The following is a 21528-nucleotide window of genomic DNA, read 5'->3' as shown; positions in this document are numbered from 1 at the left end:
ACCCCTATGTCAAAACTAAATAAGTAAAAATGTTCTTAACAAGTTACATAATAATTGCATGGACTCTTGTCTAAAATAATACTGTTTAACAATTATTTATAAATGACTACCCCATCTTTATACCCCCACACATACAGATAATTGTAAAGTCCCTCAGTCGAGCAGTGGATTTCAAGCATAGATTCAGCCACAAAGGCCAGGGAGGGTTTGGAATGGTTTGCAAAGAAGGGCACCTATTAGTAGATTAGTGATAAAAAAATGCAGATATCGAATATCCCTTTGAGCACGGTGCAGTTATTAATTACACTCTGGATGATGTATCAATACACTGCAAAGATACATTCGCCCTTCCTAACGAAGTTGCCAGAGAGGACGGAAACCACTCAGGGATTTCACCATGAGGCCATTGGTGATTTTAAAACAGTTGCAGAGTTTAAATGGTAGTGATAGGAGATAATTGTAGTTACTCCACAATACAAACAAAAAATACAGAGGGAAAATAAGGAAGCCTGTAAAGAATACAAATACTCCAAAACCTGCATCCTGTTTGCAACAAGGCACTAAAATAATACTGAACAAAAATGTGGCAAAGAAATGAACCCAGTCTAGGACTTGGGTGGCTGGAGTCTGACAATTTTTAGGGTTTTTCTCAGACACCGCCTGGTATAGGAGGTCCTGGATGGTAGGGAGCTTGACCCCAGTGATGTACTGGGCCATACACACTACCCTCTGTAGCGACTTAGAGTCGGAATGCCCAAGCAGTTGTCATACCAAGCGATGATACAGCCAGTCAAGATGCTCTCAATGGTGAAGCTGTAGAACTTTGAGGATCTGAGGGCCCATACCAAATCTTTTCAGCCTGCAGAGGGGGGGAAGTGGCATTGTCGTGCCCCCTTCATGACTATGTTGGTGTGTATGGACCATGATAGGTCCTTAGTGATGTGGGCACAGAGGGACTTTAAGCTCTCAGACCGCTCCACCACAGCCCCTCCCAAATGGCACCATATTCCCTATGGCACTACTATATATGGGCACTTGTCAAATGTAGTGCACTATTTAGGGAATAGGGTGCCATTTGGGACACACCCAGTGGGTGAGAACTCACTAAGTAGACGTCGAGCACTGAGCCATCGTCCTGGTCCATGTCCACCTCTACGTCCATGGTGCTCTGCTCTGACGTCAGACAGATGGCACTGTCCTCCAGGGTGAATGTGGAGCTGGACGCCATGTCGTCTCTAAAGGGACACAGGAGAACCAAAGACACATGAGTAGACATACAAAAGAAAGTATGAGTCCCAATATGGCACACTATTCCCTACATAGTGTCATTATTTTGTCCCTAGTGCACTACTTTTGACAAGGCCCATTGGGGCTATGGTCAAAAGAAGTGCACTATGTAGGGAATAGGGTGATATTTGGGATGAAACTAAAGTATAACATAACACACTCCTTCCAAACATTACTTAACACACTCCTTCCCAAGTGAAGGCTTGGTAACAACTGGTGTGTGGTGGCCAGTGCGTTCCGTATGGATGAAGCCGATATGGTTTTGTTTATTAAGTGGATCAAAATAAAAGGGGTCGTTCTTTTGAATGCTGGTGGTGCTTTCACTCTAGTGGTAGCATGAGGCGGAGTCTACAACCCACACAAGTGGCTCAGGTAGTGCAGGTCATCCAGGATGGCACATCAATGCGAGCTGTGGCAAGAAGGTTTGCTGTGTGTCAGTGTAGTGTCCATAGCATGGAGGCGCTACCAGGAGACAGGCCAGTACATCAGGAGACGTGGAGGAGGCCGTAGGAGGGCAACAACCCAGCAGCAGGACCGCTACCTCCGCCTTTGTGCAAGGAGGAGCACTGCCAGAGCCCTGCAAAATGACCTCCAGCAGGCCACAAATGTGCATGTGTCTGCTCAAACGGTCAGAAACAGACTCCATGAGGGTGGTATGAGGGCCCGACATCCACAGGTGGGGGTTGTGCTTACAGCCCAACACCGTGCAGGACGTTTGGCATTTGCCAGAGAACACCAAGATTGGCAAATTCGTCACTGGCGACATGTTCTCTTCACAGATGAAAACAGGTTCACACTGAGCACATGTGACAGACGTGACAGAGTCTGGAGACGCCGTGGAGATCGTTCTGCTGCCTGCAACATCCTCCAGCATGACCGGTTTGGCGGTGGGTCAGTCATGGTTTGGGGTGGCATTTCTTTGGGGGGCCGCACAGCCCTCCATGTGCTCGTCAGAGGTAGCCTGACTGCCATTAGGTACCGAGATGAGATCCTCAGACCCCTTGTGAGACCATATGCTGGTGTGGTTGGCTCTGGGTTCCTCCTAATGCAAGACAATGCTAGACCTCATGTGGCTGGAATGTGTCAGCAGTTCCTGCAAGAGGAAGGCATTGATGCTATGGACTGGCCCGTCCGTTCCCCAGACCTGAATCCAATTGAGCACATCTGAGACATCATGTCTCGCGCCATCCACCACAGACGGTCCAGGAGTTGGCGGATGCTTTAGTCCAGGTCTGGGAGGAGATCCCTCAGGAGACCATCCGCCACCTCATCAGGAGCATGCTCAGGCGTTGTAGGGAGGTCATACAGGCACGTGGAGGCCACACACACTACTGAGCCTAATTTTGACTTGTTTTAAGGACATTACATCAAAGTTGGATCAGCCTGTAGTGTGGTTTTCCACTTTAATTTTGAGTGTGACTCCAAATCCAGACCTCCATGGGTTGATAAATTTGATTTCCATTGATCATTTTTGTGTGATTTTGTTGTCAGCACATTCAACTACATAAAGAAAAAAGTATTTAATAAGAATATTTCATTCATTCAGATCTAGGATGTTATTTTAGTGTTCCCTTTATTTTTTTGAGCAGTGTATGAAAGAAGCAAAGCCCAGGTAAAAAAGTAGAGGAAAGCCTTCTGAAAACATAACCCTGGGATAGTTCATATTTATCAGCGGGACAATTAAACAAATGTTAATGCCAAGACACCAGAATGGCTTTCCAAGAGGTGCTGCGTGTTCCCGGAGTGGTCCAGTCTCAGTCCGGACTTAAATTAACTTCAACCCGAGCAATTTCGCAAAACAATGATGGATAAATGTTGCTCTAAGAGTTGTGTGAGGTTTGTAGAATCTTATTCAAAATGATACACAGATGTGTAAAGCTGCCTCCACCAACTATGAACTCTGGGGTGTGAAGACATCAATAAATCCTTGTTTTTCTATTTTTTAATTTAGATTAATTAGGACAGCTTCCTAAAATGATCGTTCACTCTGAAAATGTTGAGCATGTTGTGTAGGGAAAACAACAAATTGAATCCCTTTTAAAACATAATTTTAAGGCAGTAAAACGTGAAGACTCTAAATCCCCAAAACATGTCACTACAACTCAACACATCACTACTGGGACATGCCGATTTGCTTACTCTAAGTACTTTAAACAATGAATAAACATAACATTTTGCAGTATAAAGTACTTGCAATACGTTTTATCATTGATAAACAGTTCAATATCAACAAAAACGTATGATATGCAACTATTTTTTCATGGTCGCAAAGGCAACGCTATGTGTATGCAAATGTCACGCAATTCAAGAACAACCCAAAAAGGCCTAAGGTGGTTTATAATTTCGCACAACACAACAAAGTTAGGAAACCACTAACATAACAGGCCATACAGATGGTGTAGCTAAATGCATGATGAATCAAAGAATCCAGCATCAAAAAGACAAAAAACACCTTCAGGGGATGTAGAGAGAAACAGTCTGTGTGATGTCTGATGTCTGGCTGTAGAGGTCTCTCTAGGGGAAGTTTAATGTCTATGAACTCAGACAACAGGATATGAGTGAATCTAGGGCAGGGAATTCTGGGACATTCTGTTTTATGTGAAGCTCCTTTACTGGGCTATGGACATCGAAAAACAGTCCCCAAATAATCTTCTCCTGACGTAGGAAAATAAACGTCCATGAAAACACAGCATCGTGAACAGCAGGGGGCTCTATGGGGCTGGCGTGAAATCTGAAACAGGCCATTTACAAAGTCACCTGACTTTGCTTAAATTGAGGAATGTGTTTACCATTTTATGGCACCTTATTGCCTACCTCTCTTAAAGGTGGCACACACACACACCTGTTACTGACTGACACAGTATATACAGAGTGGAAAGTCACCCTGGCAGCAAATCACACCATTTTTCATCTAAACAATGCCTCTTAATCAGACCTTCTGAAAGCCTGGAGTCAAATATTAATGAAACATTCATAAAACAACAGACAGGTGCCTGAGAAGGGAGCAAGACCAGGCAGGCCTCAGAATGGAGGCTTTGAGTTAGAGTCAGAACTACCGGATGGTCAGACGGAGAGGGCTGGGGGGAGATGAGAGGAGAAGAAACAGACTACTGGATGGACAGATGGAGAGGGCTGGGGGGAGATGAGAGGAGAAGAAACAGACTACTGGACAGACAGACTGAGAGGGCTAGGGGGAGATGAGAGGAGAAGAAACAGACTACCGGACGGACAGACGGACGGAGAGGGCTGGGGGGAGATGAGAGGAGAAGAAACAGACTACTGGACGGACGGAGAGGGCTGGGGGGAGATGAAAGGAGAAGAAACAGACTACTGGACCTCCAGATGGAGAGGGCTAGGGGGAGAGGAGAAGAAACAGACTACTGGACAGACAGACAGACAGACAGACAGAGAGGGCTGGGGGGAGATGAAAGGAGAAGAAACAGACTACTGGACAGACAGACGGAGAGGGCTGGGGGGAGATGAAAGGAGAAGAAACAGACTACTGGACGTACAGACGGAGAGGGCTGGGGGGAGATGAGATGAGAGGAGAAGAAACGGTTCTTTCTAGAGGGAGATTAGAATTTTAAGTCCATGGTTTATGGACTGCACTGGATCTGAACGCAACGCAGGTTGAGCAGGTCTTCCCAGCAGGTCTTCCCAGCAGGTCTTCCCAGCAGGTCTTCCTGGGCATCTTTAGTGGAAACTGTCACAAAGCCTGACAAATCTGAGTCACCTGTTCCATGTGGCCCGTCACCACAACGTGTGGGGGCAGAGTCCTATGTTTTCCCTCAGGCCTCCCAGGTAGCTCAGTGTGTCTTACCTGTTATCATCTACATCACACTCTCCCCTCAGGGAAATCCCTATGGTAGGCAGGGCTGATCAACTCAGGGGCTCTGCTGCTGATCTGATCTGGAGGGTTTGTTGGTTCCGTCATTAATTAGCTCAATTGTTCACTCACCTGGTGTCCCAGGTCAAAATCATTGTTGCCAATATTTACACAAGGGTGTAAATATATCCATTTGGAATTGGGCCTTTGAGAAGACAGGTAGAACTAGAAGGGGAGTCTTCAGGTAGAGGGATGGAGGGGAGACATGGAAGGTCTAGAGGAAACAGAGGTAGACGGCAGATAGAGGTACCTGTCTTCAGACTGGGTCTCCAGGTTGACAAAGATGGAGGAGATGGTTCCCATGGAGGAGCCCTCATAGAAGGACGGGGTGTCAGGGACGAGGTCAGGACGCAGGTAGGAGCCAAACACTGGGAGAAACACACAAACACACACAAAGCCATGACCTCACTGAGAGACAAACACAAAGCCATGACCTCAGTGATAAACAAACAAAGCCATGACCTCAGTGACAGACAAACACAAAGCCATGACCTCAGTGATAAACAAACACAAAGCCATGACCTCAGTGACAGACAAACACAAAGCCATGACCTCAGTGACAGACAAACACAAAGCCATGAACTCAGTGATAATGCCTTCAGTCAGTCAATCTATAAACGCTGCTGTACTATTGGTCTAAAGACAGTTGGACCCACAGGACAGAACATGTGTGTTTGATTTAGTCTAATTAGATGAGATAATAAAGTGTGAATAAAACAATTATGTAAGTGTCCCTGCATGAACCTTCTATCCCTCAAAATAGTATGAGTAGAATTGGTTAACTGGAATAGAGTAAGCTATTCAAATTGAAACATTTAATTTGCTTAATGGAAGGGATCATCCTCTAGATTAATATTTGATGAAAACAATCATTTAAAACCTTACATTAATATACGTCTCTCTATGGTGCGTGGGAATACTTTAGAACAGATAAACATCACTTGGAGTTGATTTGCTGGTGCTTTTACAGTCTTTTATGCCCCCCCCCCTGAACAAAAACACTTCTGGGGGCCAAATGAAATCACCCATGGACGGGGTACATGGTATGTTATGTGACGGTTGTACATAATGTACCAGGGTGTTGTTTAGTTAAAACAGGAAAAAAATTGGATTTCCAATTAACTAAAGAAGCTATGTTGCAATATAAACCAAGACTTCCCTCTGCCTTATTCAGAAGTCCACACCCTCATCTCTTCCTGTAATATTGGCCAACAGTGGTGTTACAGAGGAGGAAGGTCAAGAGTTACGAAAGCTTAGTGGCTACTGCTGACAGGGTCCTGATTCTAACTCAGCCAGCCATATACACCCCCATCACTGCTGACAGGGTCCTGATTCTAACTCAGCCAGCCATATACACCCCCATCACTGCTGACAGGGTCCTGATTCTAACTCAGCCAGCCATATACACCCTCATCACTGCTGACAGGGTCCTGATTCTAACTCAGCCAGCCATATACATCCCCGCCACTGGAGTCAGGCCCTGATAATGGATCCCCAAGAGACAAAGAGCGAGTGATAATGAGAACTTGTTGATAATGCTCACTCAGTCGCGCGCACACACACACACACACAAAACGGGCTGGCTTTAATAACAGGGCTGTGCTATCATTCCGGTGAGGAGGTGGACAGGAGACAGTTTTACGGCGCTAGTGAAGGACCTGTTTATGTGGACCAAGTGGTTCTAAAAGGCCCATCTATCCAGACATAGAGGTGTGTTCTACAGATCTGGGGAGCGAAAGTGACTCCTGTTTGGTGCTTTTGGCTCAACCTCCAAAGGGAAATAAAACACATGAATGTGTGGATGATTGATGATAGTGTGCTGCTGGTCTACCTTGTCCGTCTAGACTGGCCAGACTGCGTGCTCCTCCCAGCCTGTCCCGACTCTCCTCCTCGTTCTCCTCCTTCTGAGAAGACAGGATTTCCTGAGAGAACGACTTCAGAGCAGGGATGGACGTACGTGCTCTCTTAGAAGGGGAGAACCGAATGGCTGCAGAGAGAAACAGAGAGAGAGACAGAGAGAGAAACAGAGAGAGAGAAACAGAAACAGAGAGAGAGAAACAGAAACAGAGAGAGAGAAACAGAAACAGAGAGAGAGAAACAGAGAGAGAGAAACAGAGAGAGAAAGAGAGAGAGGAGGGGTAAATGAGTGGTGGGGGAAGAGAGAAGGAAAGAGGAGGGAAGGAAGAGAGGAAAATAAGGAACAAGAGGAGACCGTGGGTAGGGGACAGAGTGAGTGGGTAGGGGAGAGAGTGAGTGGGTAGGGGAGAGAGTGAGTGGGTAGGGGAGAGAGTGAGTGGGTAGGGGAGAGAAAGCAAGAGAGAAATAGGGAGAGATGGAGGGAACAGATTATCCTGATTGCAACCATTATCGTGCATAATCAGGCTCGGAGCGTCTGTCCCAAATTAGCAGTAAAAAGATCAAACTGTTAACGCATAATAATTATTACACAACTGTCCCTCAGACGTTCCATTCTGACTCCCAAGCAGAGCATGAAATCCTCTCCCCATCGTATCTAACTGCAGAAGCATTGGCAGGATAATACCAGGCAGCTAAATCCCAAATCGTCACAGAAACCATCTTCATTTAATTAGCGGTCCACACTGTTGCGTAACACTGCTTTATATCATCTTGACATAAAATATTCCCCCAAGTCAAAACCCTGAAGTGCGGGGGGCTTCAGTCCCTTAAGTTGATTCCCACATTACCACCACTAGGGGGCCATCATGGCCACCACCCAAACATGGGGCAGAGGGCAACTATTTCCTCTCTGAAAACAACGAGCTATTTCTGGGAAAAGCCCGGCAGGTATCCTAGTGGCTAAGAGCGATGGGCCAGTAATTGAAAGGCTGCTGGTTGGAATCCCCTCGCCGACCAGGTAAAAAAATCTGTCGATGTGCCCTTGAGTAAGGCACTCAACCCTAATTGCTCCTGTAAATTGGTCTGGATAAGAGCGTCTGGTAAAAAGTATTTTGTTTGGTAAAATAACACAAATATACAGAACAAAAACAATTTAACATCATTGAGAACCAATGTCAGGAATCTACACTGAGAGTACAAAACATTAGGAACACCTGCTCTTTCCATGACAGACTGACCAGGTGAATCCAGGTGAAAATATTATCCCTTATTGATGTCACCTGTTAAATCCACAGTGTAGATGAAGGGGAGAGACAGGTTAAAGAAGGAGTTTTAAGCCTTGAGACAGTTGAGCTATGGATTATGTATGTGTGTCATTCAGAGGGTGAATGGGCAAGACAACAGATTGAAGTGCCTTTGAACGGGGTATGGTAGTAGGTGCCAGGCGCACCGGTTTGAGTGTGACAAGAACTGCAACGCTGCTGGGTTTTACATGCTCAACAGTTTCCGGCGTGTATCAAGAAAGGTCCACCATCCAAAGGACATCCAGCCAACTTGAAAACTGTGAGAAGCATTGGAGTCTACATGGGCCAGCAACCCTTTGGAACGCTTTCAAGTCCATGCCCTGACAAAATGAGGCTGTTCTGAGGGCAAAAGGGGGTGCAACTCAATATTAGGGAGGTGTTCCTCATGTTTTGTACACTCAGTGTATATCAGTATGTCAGTGTAACCTGAAAGCACAGACAGAAGAGCCAAGGAAGGGTTTTAAACTTGACCCATTTAACTGACTGACAACAGTGTGTATGTGCCACTCGATCGTCAACATAACAAACCTGTTCTACACACACTACACTGGTAACACACAATCACTTCCTCTCACAGGAGAAATGTATACTGTACATCGACACAGCTGTGTTGTTGCTTTCAACACAGCTACTTCTATATATTTACTGGAAGGTTTCGGTTTTGTTCAACATCAAGCTGTGATTATTTGAAATCAGCTGTGTAGTTCTAGGGCAAAAACCTAAAAAACATGTACCCCTTCGGGTCCCCAGGACAGAGTTTGGGTAAAGCTGACTTAAAGTGTCTATAAATCATATCCACTCCACAATCACCTGAAATTGCAGGTAACAAACAAATCAAACTAGGAATCTGTACAAACATAAGATTTCCAATAGTTTACAGTTGACTAAACTGTACATGCCACACCGAAGGATTAACCTGTCTCAGTCTCTGGTGTGGACAAATGTTTTGGCTCGAGGGCCACATTGGGATTTCAAAATTCAATGGAGGGCCGCACAGACTTTTTTTGAACAATTTTTTTGTCAAAATCAATTTGCGGGCCAGTAAAAGCACAGTTATTACAAAATATATTAGGTCCATTCTACACACTTTAATCAAACCTCCCACAGGCCATCTTTCCTGGTCCCAGTGCCTGGCACGTGTGCCAGTTGAAAGTCCTAACATAAATACAGGTGTCCCTTTCATAGGGGACTGAGGAACAAGAGCCAGCAGACTTACTCTGAGTCTTCCGGAACACCGAAGTGCTCATGAACTTGAGGAATCGGTTGGCATAGAAACCGGGCCTGTGCACTGAGACAGAGTCCTGAGGACAGAACAGAAGACAATACAAGCATTTATCAGAGAGGGCTATTTGAGATCAATAAGAAAGGAACCTATGAATGGTGTGCATCCAGAAGGACACGTGGATCAGATTTGCAGCATATCAACTTACGCCGTCGTAGACCAGGGCTTTCCACGAGTGCTCCAACTTCTTAATGAATCTGAGGTAGAAAAAAAGAAGCCTTGGCATCAACGTAGCTCGTAATGCAACAAACCCCCCAACATCCAGAACCTGAGAGCCTTCATTTTGGCACCAAACACAGAACAGGAACCGCAATTTTACGTTCATGTTATGCAATACGCTCCCCTGATGGGCTGAGGCAGGCAAACATCAAATAGTGGGGGAGGGAAGACGACTAAGAAGAAAATATATATGGGTAACAATATGAAGCTGTCCATTACATTGTGCTCATTATGTAACAACCAGCCAAGACACTAACCGACGTGTCCTGAGGTCAGCTTAGAGATGCTGAGATAAGGACAGGGAAAAGTGTTAGAGACACTTCTATCTCTCTGGGGCTAGAGGCTTTTCACACTGAGGAGTTTATGTCTCTCTCTCTCTCTCTACCTCCTTTCCCTCTGCGCCTCTCTTCTCTTTCTCTCTGCGCCTCTCTTCTCTTTCCCTCTGCGCCTCTCTTCTCTTTTCCTCTGCGCCTCTCTTCTCTTTCCCTCTGCGCCTCTCTTCTCTTTCCCTCTGCGCCTCTCTTCTCTTTCCCTCTGCGCCTCTCTTCTCTTTCCCTCTGCGCCTCTCTTCTCTTTCCCTCTGCGCCTCTCTTCTCTTTCCCTCTGCGCCTCTCTTCTCTTTCCCTCTGCGCCTCTCTGCCCCTTCCCTCTGCCCCTTCCCTCTGCCCCTCTGCCCTTTCCCTCTGCCCTTTCCCTCTGCCCTTTCCCTCTGCCCCTCTGCTCTTTCCCTCTGCCCCTCTGCTCTTTCCCTCTGCCCCTCTGCTCTTTCCCTCTGCCCCTCTGCTCTTTCCCTCTGCCCCTCTGCTCTTTCCCTCTGCCCCTCTGCTCTTTCCCTCTGCCCCTCTGCTCTTTCCCTCTGCCCCTCTGCTCTTTCCCTCTGCCCCTCTGCTCTTTCCCTCTGCCCCTCTGCTCTTTCCCTCTGCCCCTCTGCTCTTTCCCTCTGCCCCTCTGCTCTTTCCCTCTGCCCCTCTGCTCTTTCCCTCTGCCCCTCTGCTCTTTCCCTCTGCCCCTCTGCTCTTTCCCTCTGCCCCTCTGCTCTTTCCCTCTGCCCCTCTGCTCTTTCCCTCTGCCCTTTCCCTCTGCCCCTCTGCTCTTTCCCTCTGCCCCTCTGCTCTTTCCCTCTGCCCCTCTGCTCTTTCCCTCTGCCCCTCTGCTCTTTCCCTCTGCCCCTCTGCCCCTCTGCTCTGTCCCTCTGCTCTGTCCCTCTGCTCTGTCCCTCTGCTCTGTCCCTCTGCTCTGTCCCTCTGCTCTGTCCCTCTGCTCTGTCCCTCTGCTCTGTCCCTCCTCTGTCCCTCCTCTGTCCCTCCTCTGTCCCTCCTCCTGTCCCTCCTCTCTGTCTTTCCCCCTGTCCCTCCTCTCTGTCTTTCCCCCTGTCCCTCCTCTCTGTCTTTCCCCCTGTCCCTCTTCTCTTTCCCCCTGTCCCTCTTCTCTTTCCCCCTGTCCCTCTTCTCTTTCCCCCTGTCCCTCTTCTCTTTCCCCCTGTCCCTCTTCTCTTTCCCTCTGTCCCTCTTCTCTTTCCCTCTGTCCCTCTTCTCTTTCCCTCTGTCCCTCTTCTCTTTCCCTCTGTCCCTCTTCTCTTTCCCTCTGTCCCTCTTCTCTTTCCCTCTGTCCCTCTTCTCTTTCCCTCTGTCCCTCTTCTCTTTCCCTCTGTCCCTCTTCTCTTTCCCTCTGTCCCTCTTCTCTTTCCCTCTGTCCCTCTTCTCTTTCCCTCTGTCCCTCTTCTCTTTCTCCCTCCCCAGCATAGGGACAGAAAACTCCAGGTTACAGAATAATGCTGAACATGTAAATAGTATGTCATTATTCCATGTAATAAATGTTTTATAGCATGTTATGAAGTCATGTTATACCGGTAGGATTGCAGGATGTCGATGATACCCAGGAAAATAAGCAGCTTCTCTTCTTTGTGTGATTTGGCAGGAATTCCCCCCATCCTGAAATACAGCAGAGTAAATACAAGTCCCGTCACAGAAAGTAGTCAGTCAGGATTATCTGCCAAGTCATCCTTCAAAGCATCTCAGTGAGGGTTGGGTTTTTGATCATTGCGAGTGTTTGAGAGAGTTTTGCCAGTGTATGTCTAAATGTCATCAAACTATTACTGTGTATGTGTGTTTGTATGGGCAGCATGCCTGTGGTGAGCTGACTCACGTGTCGTCTGTGGTGTGGGCCTCGGCAGCCTTGCCGTCCCCTTGGATAGACTCCATGGCTGTGGAGTAGAGGACCCTCTGGGCCACGGGCCTCTTGCCGTCCCCCCCTGCCTGGCCCGGCTCGCCCCCCTCCTTTGGGCTCTGGTCCAGGACATGCACGGCCAGGAGCAGACTGTAATCCATGATCTTAAAGCTCTCCAATACCTGCAGCACACAACATGAAACCACACCTTAATTACCATGATCAGCAACCTGCTAGCTAGCAGAGAGTGGAAATGCAGTAGGCGCTGTCTTGGCCTTGCTGTTTGTCCTCGACTGACTAGTATCAGCCACAGGTGTCATCGTTTTAAACAACAACAACAAATAGTTTTTACTATCATCTGGTTTATTGAAATGTGACCCATATTTCTGTGGGACCAAAAATAAATAGGCACTAGTGATATTCTATTCTATTTTACTATGTTGGCCAGAAGCTTTAGTTACACAGAACTGAAAAGTACAAAGTGTGTCATGCAACCACTAAGCTAAGTGTGCCTCAAACGCCAAAAAGCATTGAAGAAACCTTTCTGTAACTGATTCTTGAGCTATATAAAGAAAGGTGTTGCTCCACGGTTGAGTGATGTTTTACATATTGACCCGTGTGTCTCTGTTCCCAGGGTTTCTCAGGCCCCAGGTTTCCTCTCACTGCTCAAACAGAACGTTCTCACGACATCAGAGGGGCTCAAAAAACACAATCTGAATATGGGGTCACGGGTGCTATCAGGCCTTTTAGTCTGGCTTGGCTGGCACTGCTTTTGCATGCCGTGTGTGTGTGTGTGTGTACATACATACATGTGTGCAGACGTGCTTGCATGGAAAGTCATCATTTTTATGGTGCTATCAGCAATAATAAGATTAGCCATTTTTGGATGCAAATTTGATCATCTGATCATTGGACCACAGGAACCATGTCATTCTAAGCATTACCGTGCAAATCCCCAAAACTAAATAACACTGTCTGTCTGTCTAAGAGAGAAGATAACAAAATAAAGAAAAAGCAGGAACAGGGAATGAAACAGCAGGTTTTGTCAAATCTGTCATAACAGGGAACACCCAGACAAATGTGGCTTGGCTGCAGACCTAAAAATTACAAGAACGTTCATCATGATCGTCATGGTAACCCCTAAAGTCAGTAACGCAGATGGATTTCGTCAACAGTATTCCCAGCATCAGCTACATCCCAAATGGCACCCTAACTTCCTAAGTAGTGCACTAGTTCAAAAGTAGGGCACTATAAAGAGAATAGGGTGCCATAAGGGACTCAGCTATCATTATCCCATATAAAGAACTGGCCAATAGAAAACACGCTGAGGAAAAGGACCACAACAGAACCAGATAATCAGCCTTTTGTGATCTAATCAAAGTAATGTGGCCTAGGATGTCCAGAATGAGGACCTTTGTTAAGACACTAACATCAACACACACTTACTAGGAGTGGACAGTAGGTTATAGGTCAGCAAAGATGGCATTTTGACATCTTATCATACCACTGATGTATCTGTAACTAGAATCCATTGATGTGGCACAAGGAAACATGTGACATGACTTAGTACAGCCAAAATAATATTATACAACAGCTATGTCCTTGTTATTCCCAATAAATGTTTTTATGTTTGCTTTATAAACTACATTGTTACTGGTTGTTTAATCATGGTTAATTATTTCTTTAGTGTGCTTATATGACTAATGCAAATCACGAACTCAAGCCCATACACACAGTCACACGCACGCGCCCACACACACACACACACCCACACGCTCGCAGACACAAACACACACACTCAGAAAACACTTGTGCTCTTGTTCGAGCTTTGCCTTTTCCATGTATTTGATTTGCATCTGTTCCTCCTGACTCCTCCGTTCCTATTCAAAGGACACCATTTTGAATAGACCCACACACCAACCTGCCCACAGTAGGCCCATGTGACTCCCAGCTGGCCTGACCACCTCTCCTTGCCAGGCAAACCATCGCTACACAAACCATACTGCTGCCTGCCTTCATCAGGTTGGCTTCTATTCTACTTCAACGGGCACTTCAAATGTGTGCATCCTTTTTCAATTGATGCTGAGCAGTGATTTGCCAAGGTACAAAGTCGGTGTTCCTCCTCACCTGCAATAAAAAGCTAACCCAGAAAACCAAAATTGTTTCTGTGAAAGTTCCCAGAACATTCATAAGAACGTACCCAGAACGTTGCTCTCCCATTTTATTGCGGCAGAATGACTTAAAAACAATAAATAGTACATTGTGTTATTGTATTACCTGGAAACCTAATAAAAACGTTCGGGGAATGTTCTGTGGTGGTTGTTACAGATGTTGTGCACAACATTTGAGTTAATGTTAGAACATTCCAAGGATATTTCATTTAAAAAATTCTGGTATTTATTTTTATTTTTTTCAAAAATATTTGTTCAATGTTTTTGGGATGCTATCATCCTAATGTTAGATAAATCCCTAACTAAAACTTAATGGAATCTTAGCTAATGTTCTGGGAATGATCCCGGTTTGCTGGTTAGACAATGTGAGCAAACAATAACTAACAATCACTTCAACATAATATCAACACACTGTAGATGTTCACCTTATATTTGACTTCAAACTGATGTCTGTCTTCAGAGTTTCTGGAAAAGTGGATGGAAAAGTATTAGGGAGACTATTTTAACACGTGTTCACTAAGTCACCCTTTTACAAGATTCCCTTTTCCTTGAACAAATTATCTTCGATGTAATTCAGCACATCCAAGCCCTGTCTCTCCTCTGGATCGGTCTCTTGAGAGGGTCTGTCTTTGAAACCCCACAGTACAGCATGGCCCACTTACAATGACACTAATACACTGGCACCCTTTGAAGAGAGGAATGACAGAGAGACTCTTTCCATTGCAGTTAAAATATGGTGCCAGCCATGCCTTTCATACAAATCACACTCCCAGCTTTCACATTGACATTTCATAGAATGTCTCCATTCCATGTTAACACTTCTAATTCAATGATTTTCCATACGTTTTTTGTGTGTGTGTGTGTGTGTGTGTGTGGGGGGGTAAGCGTGCGTAGCAGCCCGATCCAACTCTTGCCAAAGTAGTCCACTATACGGGGAATAGGGTGTAATTTGACATCGGCCCTGGCTTGATTGGCTTTCTGAGAGGGCATTGTTGTCCCTGTCATGTTCCAATGGAATTACAGAATCACATGACCCAGGAAGAGAGGAGTGGGACCAATAAAAGGTTGTTTTTGTCTGACAACATGACCGGCCTCGAGTTCCATAACAATTATGCAACATTACTTTCCCACCCATTCTATTTGTGTGTGGCGTGTGGTGTGCGGGTGAGCGCGTGTGTACGTTTGTGTGTGCATGTGAGTGTGTTTGTTTGCGTCTCGAGTTAATAGGGGGATTCCCAGACAAAAAGATGTTTATACATCAAGCTAAATGGCAGTCAACATCCCTCTGCCCTAGTCAAAGACCTCAACACTCATGATTGGCAACCACTTACAAAAGATTGTCCCCGTTGCTACACTGTCATTACAGTTTACATTGTCATCATCTCAACAACATCTCAGAGCCCAGCCATGCTATGACAATGACATTACTCCCTGTTCCAAGTCAAAACACGAGCGGGCTTTCCTTCAGTCTCTCTCTCCCTCTAGTCATAGACATGGATATAGTTTATTCATGTTCTCAGCTCATTCGCCATATGGAGGGCATCGAGGGAGCTGTTGTGAGATGAAGAGAGGAGAGGAGGAAAGAGAGAGCACCCTACATTTCCCTCAGTGACCCACATACAGCACAGCAGCAGAGACGTCATGGTCTCCCAATCTCATCTTGCCCCTAACCTCCCCTTCATACCCTGGCTGAATTTCCGTACAACTCTAACCTCTTCCCCCTTCTACCCCTTCCTTTCCCCCCTCTCCTGTTTTTCGGTGCTGCAGCAGGCCCTGGGGCGAGGGGTTTACTGCTTACTCATGGAAACGGACAGAGATATTGCTTTGAGGGCACTTTGCTTCCAGCTCAGGAAGGGAAGACAGGAAGCAGTGACAATAACAAACTAGCTACAGAGTCCAGAGTCACTTACAGTACAACCACTGCATTCAACATGAAACACTGTTCCCTTTAGCGCCGTGCCTTCCTAGAAGAAGAAGATAACTACTTTGAAACACAGAGGATGAGAGAGAAGGAGGAAAGCGGGAGGGACGGAAAAAGAAAGACCCCTCTAAAGACTTCAAACAAGAGGCCATCTTCGAGAGTCTGTGACGGACTCTTACCTACTTGAGCTGTATCCAATAGAAAGTCAACATTGAGGAGTTTGTGAGTTTAGTGGACAAACATAAGGAGAGGAATCAGCCAGCTATAGCAGCCATTGCCAAAGCCATCAAGGCGTGACCAGGCCCAGCCAACCAGAATGAGTTTTTCCCACAAAAGGGCTTTATTACAGACAGAAATACTCCTCAGTTTCATCAGCTGTCAGGGTGGCTGGTCTCAGACAATCCCGCAGGTGAAGAAGCCGGATGTGGAGGTCCTGGGCTGGCGTGGTTACACGTGGTCTGCGATTGTGAGGCCGGTTGGACGTACTGCCAAATTCTCTAAAACAACGTTGGGGACAGCTTATGGTAGAGAAATTAACATTAAATTCTCTGGCAACAGCTCTGGTGGACAATCCATTCCTGCAGTCAGCATGCCAATTGCATGCTCCCTCAAGACTTGAGACATCTGTGGCATTGTGTTGTGTGACAAAACCACACATTTTAGAGTGGCCTTTTATTGTCCCCAGCACTAGGTGCACCTGTGTAATGATCACACTGTTTAATCAGCTTCTTGATATGCCACACCTGTCAGGAGGATGAATTATCTTGGCAAAGGAGAATTGCTCACGAACAGGGATGTAAACAAATCTGTGCACAAAATTTGAGAGAAATACACATTTTTGCGAATGGAAAATTTCGTGAATCTTATTTGACCAACACTTTACATGTTGCGTTTATATTTTTGTTCAGTATATATATATATTCACCCCTAACAGCATGCAAGTCATTTTTCCAACAATTGTTTACAGACAGATTATTTCACATAATTCACTGTATCACAACTCCAGTGGGTCAGAAGTTTACGTACACTAAGTTGACTGTGCCTTTAAACAGCTTGGAAAATTCCAGAAAAGTATGTTGTGGCCTTAGAAGCTTCTGATAGGCTAATTCACATCATTTGAGTCAATTGGAGGTGTACCTGTGGATGTACAGTCGTGGCCAAATGTTGAGAATGACACAAATATTAATTTTCACAAAGTCTGCTGTCTCAGTTTGTATGATGGCAATTTGCATATACTCCAGAATGTTATGAAGAGTGATCAGATGAATTGCAAAGTCCCTCTTTGCCATGCAAATGAACTGAATCCCAAACAAAGTGTTGACGAAGACAAGGCTGGAGATCACTCTGTCATGCTGATTGAGTTTGAATAACAGACTGGAAGCTTCAAAAGGAGGGTGGTGCTTGGAATCATTGTCTTCCTCTATCAACCATGGTTACCTGCAAGGAAACACATGCTGTCATCATTGCTTTGCACAAAAAGGGCTTCACAGGCAAGGATATTGCTGCCAGTAAGATTACACCTAAATCAACCATTTATTGGATCATCAAGAACGTCAAGGAGAGCGGTTCAATTGTTGTGAAGAAGGCTTCAGGGCGCCCAAGAAAGTCCAGCAAGCACCAGGACCATCTCCTAAAGTTAATTCAGCTGTGGGATCGGGGCACCGCCAGTACAGAGCTTGCTCAGGAATGGCAGCAGGCAGGTGTGAGTGCATCTACATGCACAGTGAGGTGAAGACTTTTGGAGGATGACCCGGTGTCAAGAAGGGCAGCAAAGAAGCCGCTTCTCTCCAGGAAAAAAAACATTAGGGACAGACTGATATTCTGTAAAAGGTACAGGGATTGGACTGCTGAGGACTGGGGTAAAGTCATTTTCTCGGATGAATCGCCTTTCCGAATGTTTGGGGTACCCGGAAATAAGCTTGTCCGGAGAAGACAAGGTGAGTGCTACCATCAGTCCTGTGTCAAGCCAACAGTAAAGCACCCTGAGGTCATTCATGTGTGGGGTTGCTTCTCAGCCAAGAGAGTGGGCTCACTCACAATTTTGCCTAAGAACACAGCCATGAATAAAGAATGGTACCAACACATCCTCCAAGAGCATCTTCTCCCAACCATCCAGGAACAGTTTGGTGAACAATGCCTTTTCCAGCATGATGGAGCACCTTACCATAGGCAAAAGTGATAACTAAGCGGCTTGGTCGAACAAAACATCAATATTTTGGGTCCATGGCCAGGAAACTCCCCAGACCTTAATCCCATTGAGAACTTGTGGTCAATCCTCAAGAGGCGGGTGGACAAACAAAAAAAAACAAATTCTGACAAACTCCAAGCATTGATTATGCAAGAATGGGATGCCATCAGTCAGGATGTGGGAAGTTAATTGACAGCATGCCAAGGCGGATTGCAGAGGTCTTGAAAAAGAAGGGTCAACACTGCAAATATTGACTCTTTGCATCAACTTCATGTAATTGTCAATAAAAAGCCTTTGACACTTATGAAACAATTGTAATTAAACTTCAGTATTCCATAGTAACATCTGACAAAAATATCTAATGACACTGAAGCAGCAAACTTTGTAAAAATCTATATTTGTGTCATTCTCAAAACTTTTGGCCACAACTGTATTTCAAGGCCTATCTTCAAACTCAGTGCCTCTTTGCTTGACATCATAGGAAAATCAAAAGAAAATCAGCCAAGACCTCAGAAAACAATGTGTAGACCTCCACAAGTCTGGTTCATCATTGGAAGCACTTTCCAAACGCCTGAAGGTACCACGTTCATCTGTACAAACAATAGTACACAAGTATAAACTCCATGGGACCACGCAGCCATCATACCGCTCAGGAAGGAGACACGTTCTGTCTCCTGGAGATTAAACATACTTTGGTGCGAAAAGTGCAAATCAATCCCAGAACAACAGCAAAGGACCTCGTGAAGATGCTTGAGGAAACAGTCCTATATCGACATAACCTGAAAGGCCGCTCAGCAAGGAAGAAGCCACTGCTCCAAAACCGCCATAAAAAAAGCCAGACTACTGTTTGCATCTGCACATGGGGACAAAGATCATACTTTTTGGAGAAATGTCCTCTGGTCTGATGACACAAAAATAGAACTGTTTGGCCATAACGACTATTGTTATGTTTGGAGGAAAAAGGGGAAGGCTTGCAAGCCGTAGAACATCATCCCAGCCGTGAAGCACGGGAGTGGCAGCATCATGTTGTGGGGGTGCTTTACTGCACTGATTGGTGCACTTCACAAAATAGATGGCATCATGAGGACGGACAATTATGTGGATATATTGAAGCAACATCTCAAGACATCAGTCAGGAAGTTAAAGCTTGGTCGCAAATAAGTCTTCCAAATGGACAATGACCCCAAGCATACTTCCAAAGTTGTGGCAAAAAAGAAGTTAAGGAAAACAAAGTCAATGTATTGGAGTGACCATCACAAAGCCCTGACCTCAATCCTATCAAAAATTTGTGGGCACAACTGAAAAAGTGTGTGTGAGCAAGGAGGACTACAAACCTGACTCCGTTACACCAGCTCTATCAGGAGGAATGGGCCAAAATTCACCCAACTTTTTGTGGGAAGCTTGTGGAAGGCTACCCGAAACGTTTGACCCAAGTTAAACCATTTAAAAGGCAATGCTACCAAATAGTAGCATTGAGTGTACGTAAACTTCTGACCCACTGGGAATGTGATGAAAGAAATAAAAGCTCAAATAAATCACTACTATTATTCTGACATTTCACATTCTTAAAATAAAGTGGTGATCCTAACTGACCTAAGACAGGGAATTTTTACTAGGATTAAATGTCAAGAATTGTTGTGAAAAACTGAGTTTAAATGTATTTGGCTAAGGTGTATGTAAACTTCCGACTTCAACTGTATGCCCTGTCATCACCTCAAAGCTAACCCAAATAAAAATCACATTTTATTTGTCACATGAGCCAAATACAACAGGTGTAGACTTTACCATGAAATGCTGACTTAGGAGCCCTTTTCCAACGACGCAGAGTTAAAAAGCACAAAAGTTAGTATTTCCTTTTTTAATGGTGCTAACACAATAAAATAGCAATAACAATACAGAGTCAATGTGCTTGGGGTACGAGGTAGTTGAGGTGATTTGATACATGTTGTAATAGATAAGGCCATTCACCATTGTCAATCATTTTATAAACACCATCTATATGGTCATCACCTGAGGCAGTCCACATTAGATGTTTTTTTATGTGTTTTTTCCTGTTTCCACCAACTCCATTTTCAAGTCACCAACAGGTCGTGTCGGTGTGAACGGAGCACAATAACAAAAGAGATAGATGTAGTCGTGCCATAGACCAGTGGTTCTGGCCCTGGGGACACAAAGGGATGAATATTTTGAGTCTTTTTGTCTTAGCGCTACACGGCTGATTCAAATCATCAAAGTTTGATGACTTGCTCATTTGAGTCAGCTGATAAGGAAAAACTCCAACATGCACCGCTTTGGTTCTCTAAGTTGACTTGTTATGGTCCTGTTTGTCTATGTACATTTTAGGAGTGGTAAAGTAGCTCCTGGCTCCTATTGTTCTGTTAAACAACAGCTCTGATCCCACCACTTCACTAGATTAGACAGGACAATCTGGCTATTGCTCTGATATAGACAGGAATGCAGCCTCCTATCTTTAGAGTGGTGCTCCCTCTTACTTTCTCTCTCTCACGCTGCTGGGAACATTTCTTAATCACACTCAATGTTTGGAAAACTGTCATGGAACTGAAACAGAGCACAGAGCTCCCAAGGAACCAACCGTGGAAACACACAATCCCAGTGCCAAACACTGCAGAAAGACACAGTCCCCTTTCTCAAAAGACACCGTCCAACCCTACAATCACAAGCACACTGTTCTTGGCTTAAATTCAATGTGGCAGGGTATGAAGTGGAAGAGTGAAAGTGTGTGTGTCTGTGTGTGTGGTGCATGTGCGTATACTTGCATTAGTGTACATGTGTGCATACTTGCATTAGTGTACATGTGTGCCGCGCGTGTAGTGTATACTATTTGAGTGTGTTCACTAAGGTGGCAGAGAACAGATGTAGGATCTTAATCTGAGCAAGTTTGCTACAGCAGGAAAATAGTTATGCAGCAACAGGAAATGTGAATTATTATGTGGATTATAATTAATGGACATTTTATGTAGCGGTTGATGCATTTCAGGTTAAGGCAAATCAAGTCTGAAATGTTAAATTGGAAATGACAAACTTTAGAAGCCTTTTTAAACCTTTAATACACTAGAAGTTTGAAGTTCCTGCTGAATACACTAGAAGTTTGCATTTCCAGGAAATTTCTCATCAACAAAAGAGTGATCAAATTAAGATCCCACATCTGTATCCTAATGTGAAGGGGAGAGGTTGCTGATTTCCCATAGACAGAACGAGTCCCAGTACTTCACTGGATTCCCATGCC

At 45.1% G+C, this 21528-nt stretch overlaps 1 protein-coding gene across 1 annotated transcript in view; it reads right to left on the bottom strand.

Annotated features, from left to right (window-relative positions):
• Window positions 1–21528, bottom strand: part of LOC109881147 (phosphatidylinositol 4-phosphate 5-kinase type-1 beta-like) — an 82596-nt gene that overhangs the window by 1840 nt on the left and 59228 nt on the right. The window contains exons 8-14 of the mRNA XM_020473305.2: window positions 11981–12183; window positions 11683–11766; window positions 9765–9813; window positions 9551–9635; window positions 7005–7160; window positions 5424–5541; window positions 1106–1235 (exon numbers count right to left, since the gene is read on the bottom strand). Of these exons, the coding sequence (XP_020328894.1) occupies window positions 1106–1235; window positions 5424–5541; window positions 7005–7160; window positions 9551–9635; window positions 9765–9813; window positions 11683–11766; window positions 11981–12183 (825 nt within the window). The remainder of the gene's footprint in view (window positions 1–1105; window positions 1236–5423; window positions 5542–7004; window positions 7161–9550; window positions 9636–9764; window positions 9814–11682; window positions 11767–11980; window positions 12184–21528) is intronic.

The sequence above is a fragment of the Oncorhynchus kisutch genome, linkage group LG3 (genome assembly GCF_002021735.2).
Source record: "Oncorhynchus kisutch isolate 150728-3 linkage group LG3, Okis_V2, whole genome shotgun sequence".
Lineage (NCBI taxonomy): Eukaryota > Metazoa > Chordata > Actinopteri > Salmoniformes > Salmonidae > Oncorhynchus > Oncorhynchus kisutch.
The sequence above is the reverse complement of the archived record's forward strand: the minus strand, read 5'-3'. Positions and strand labels throughout refer to the sequence as shown.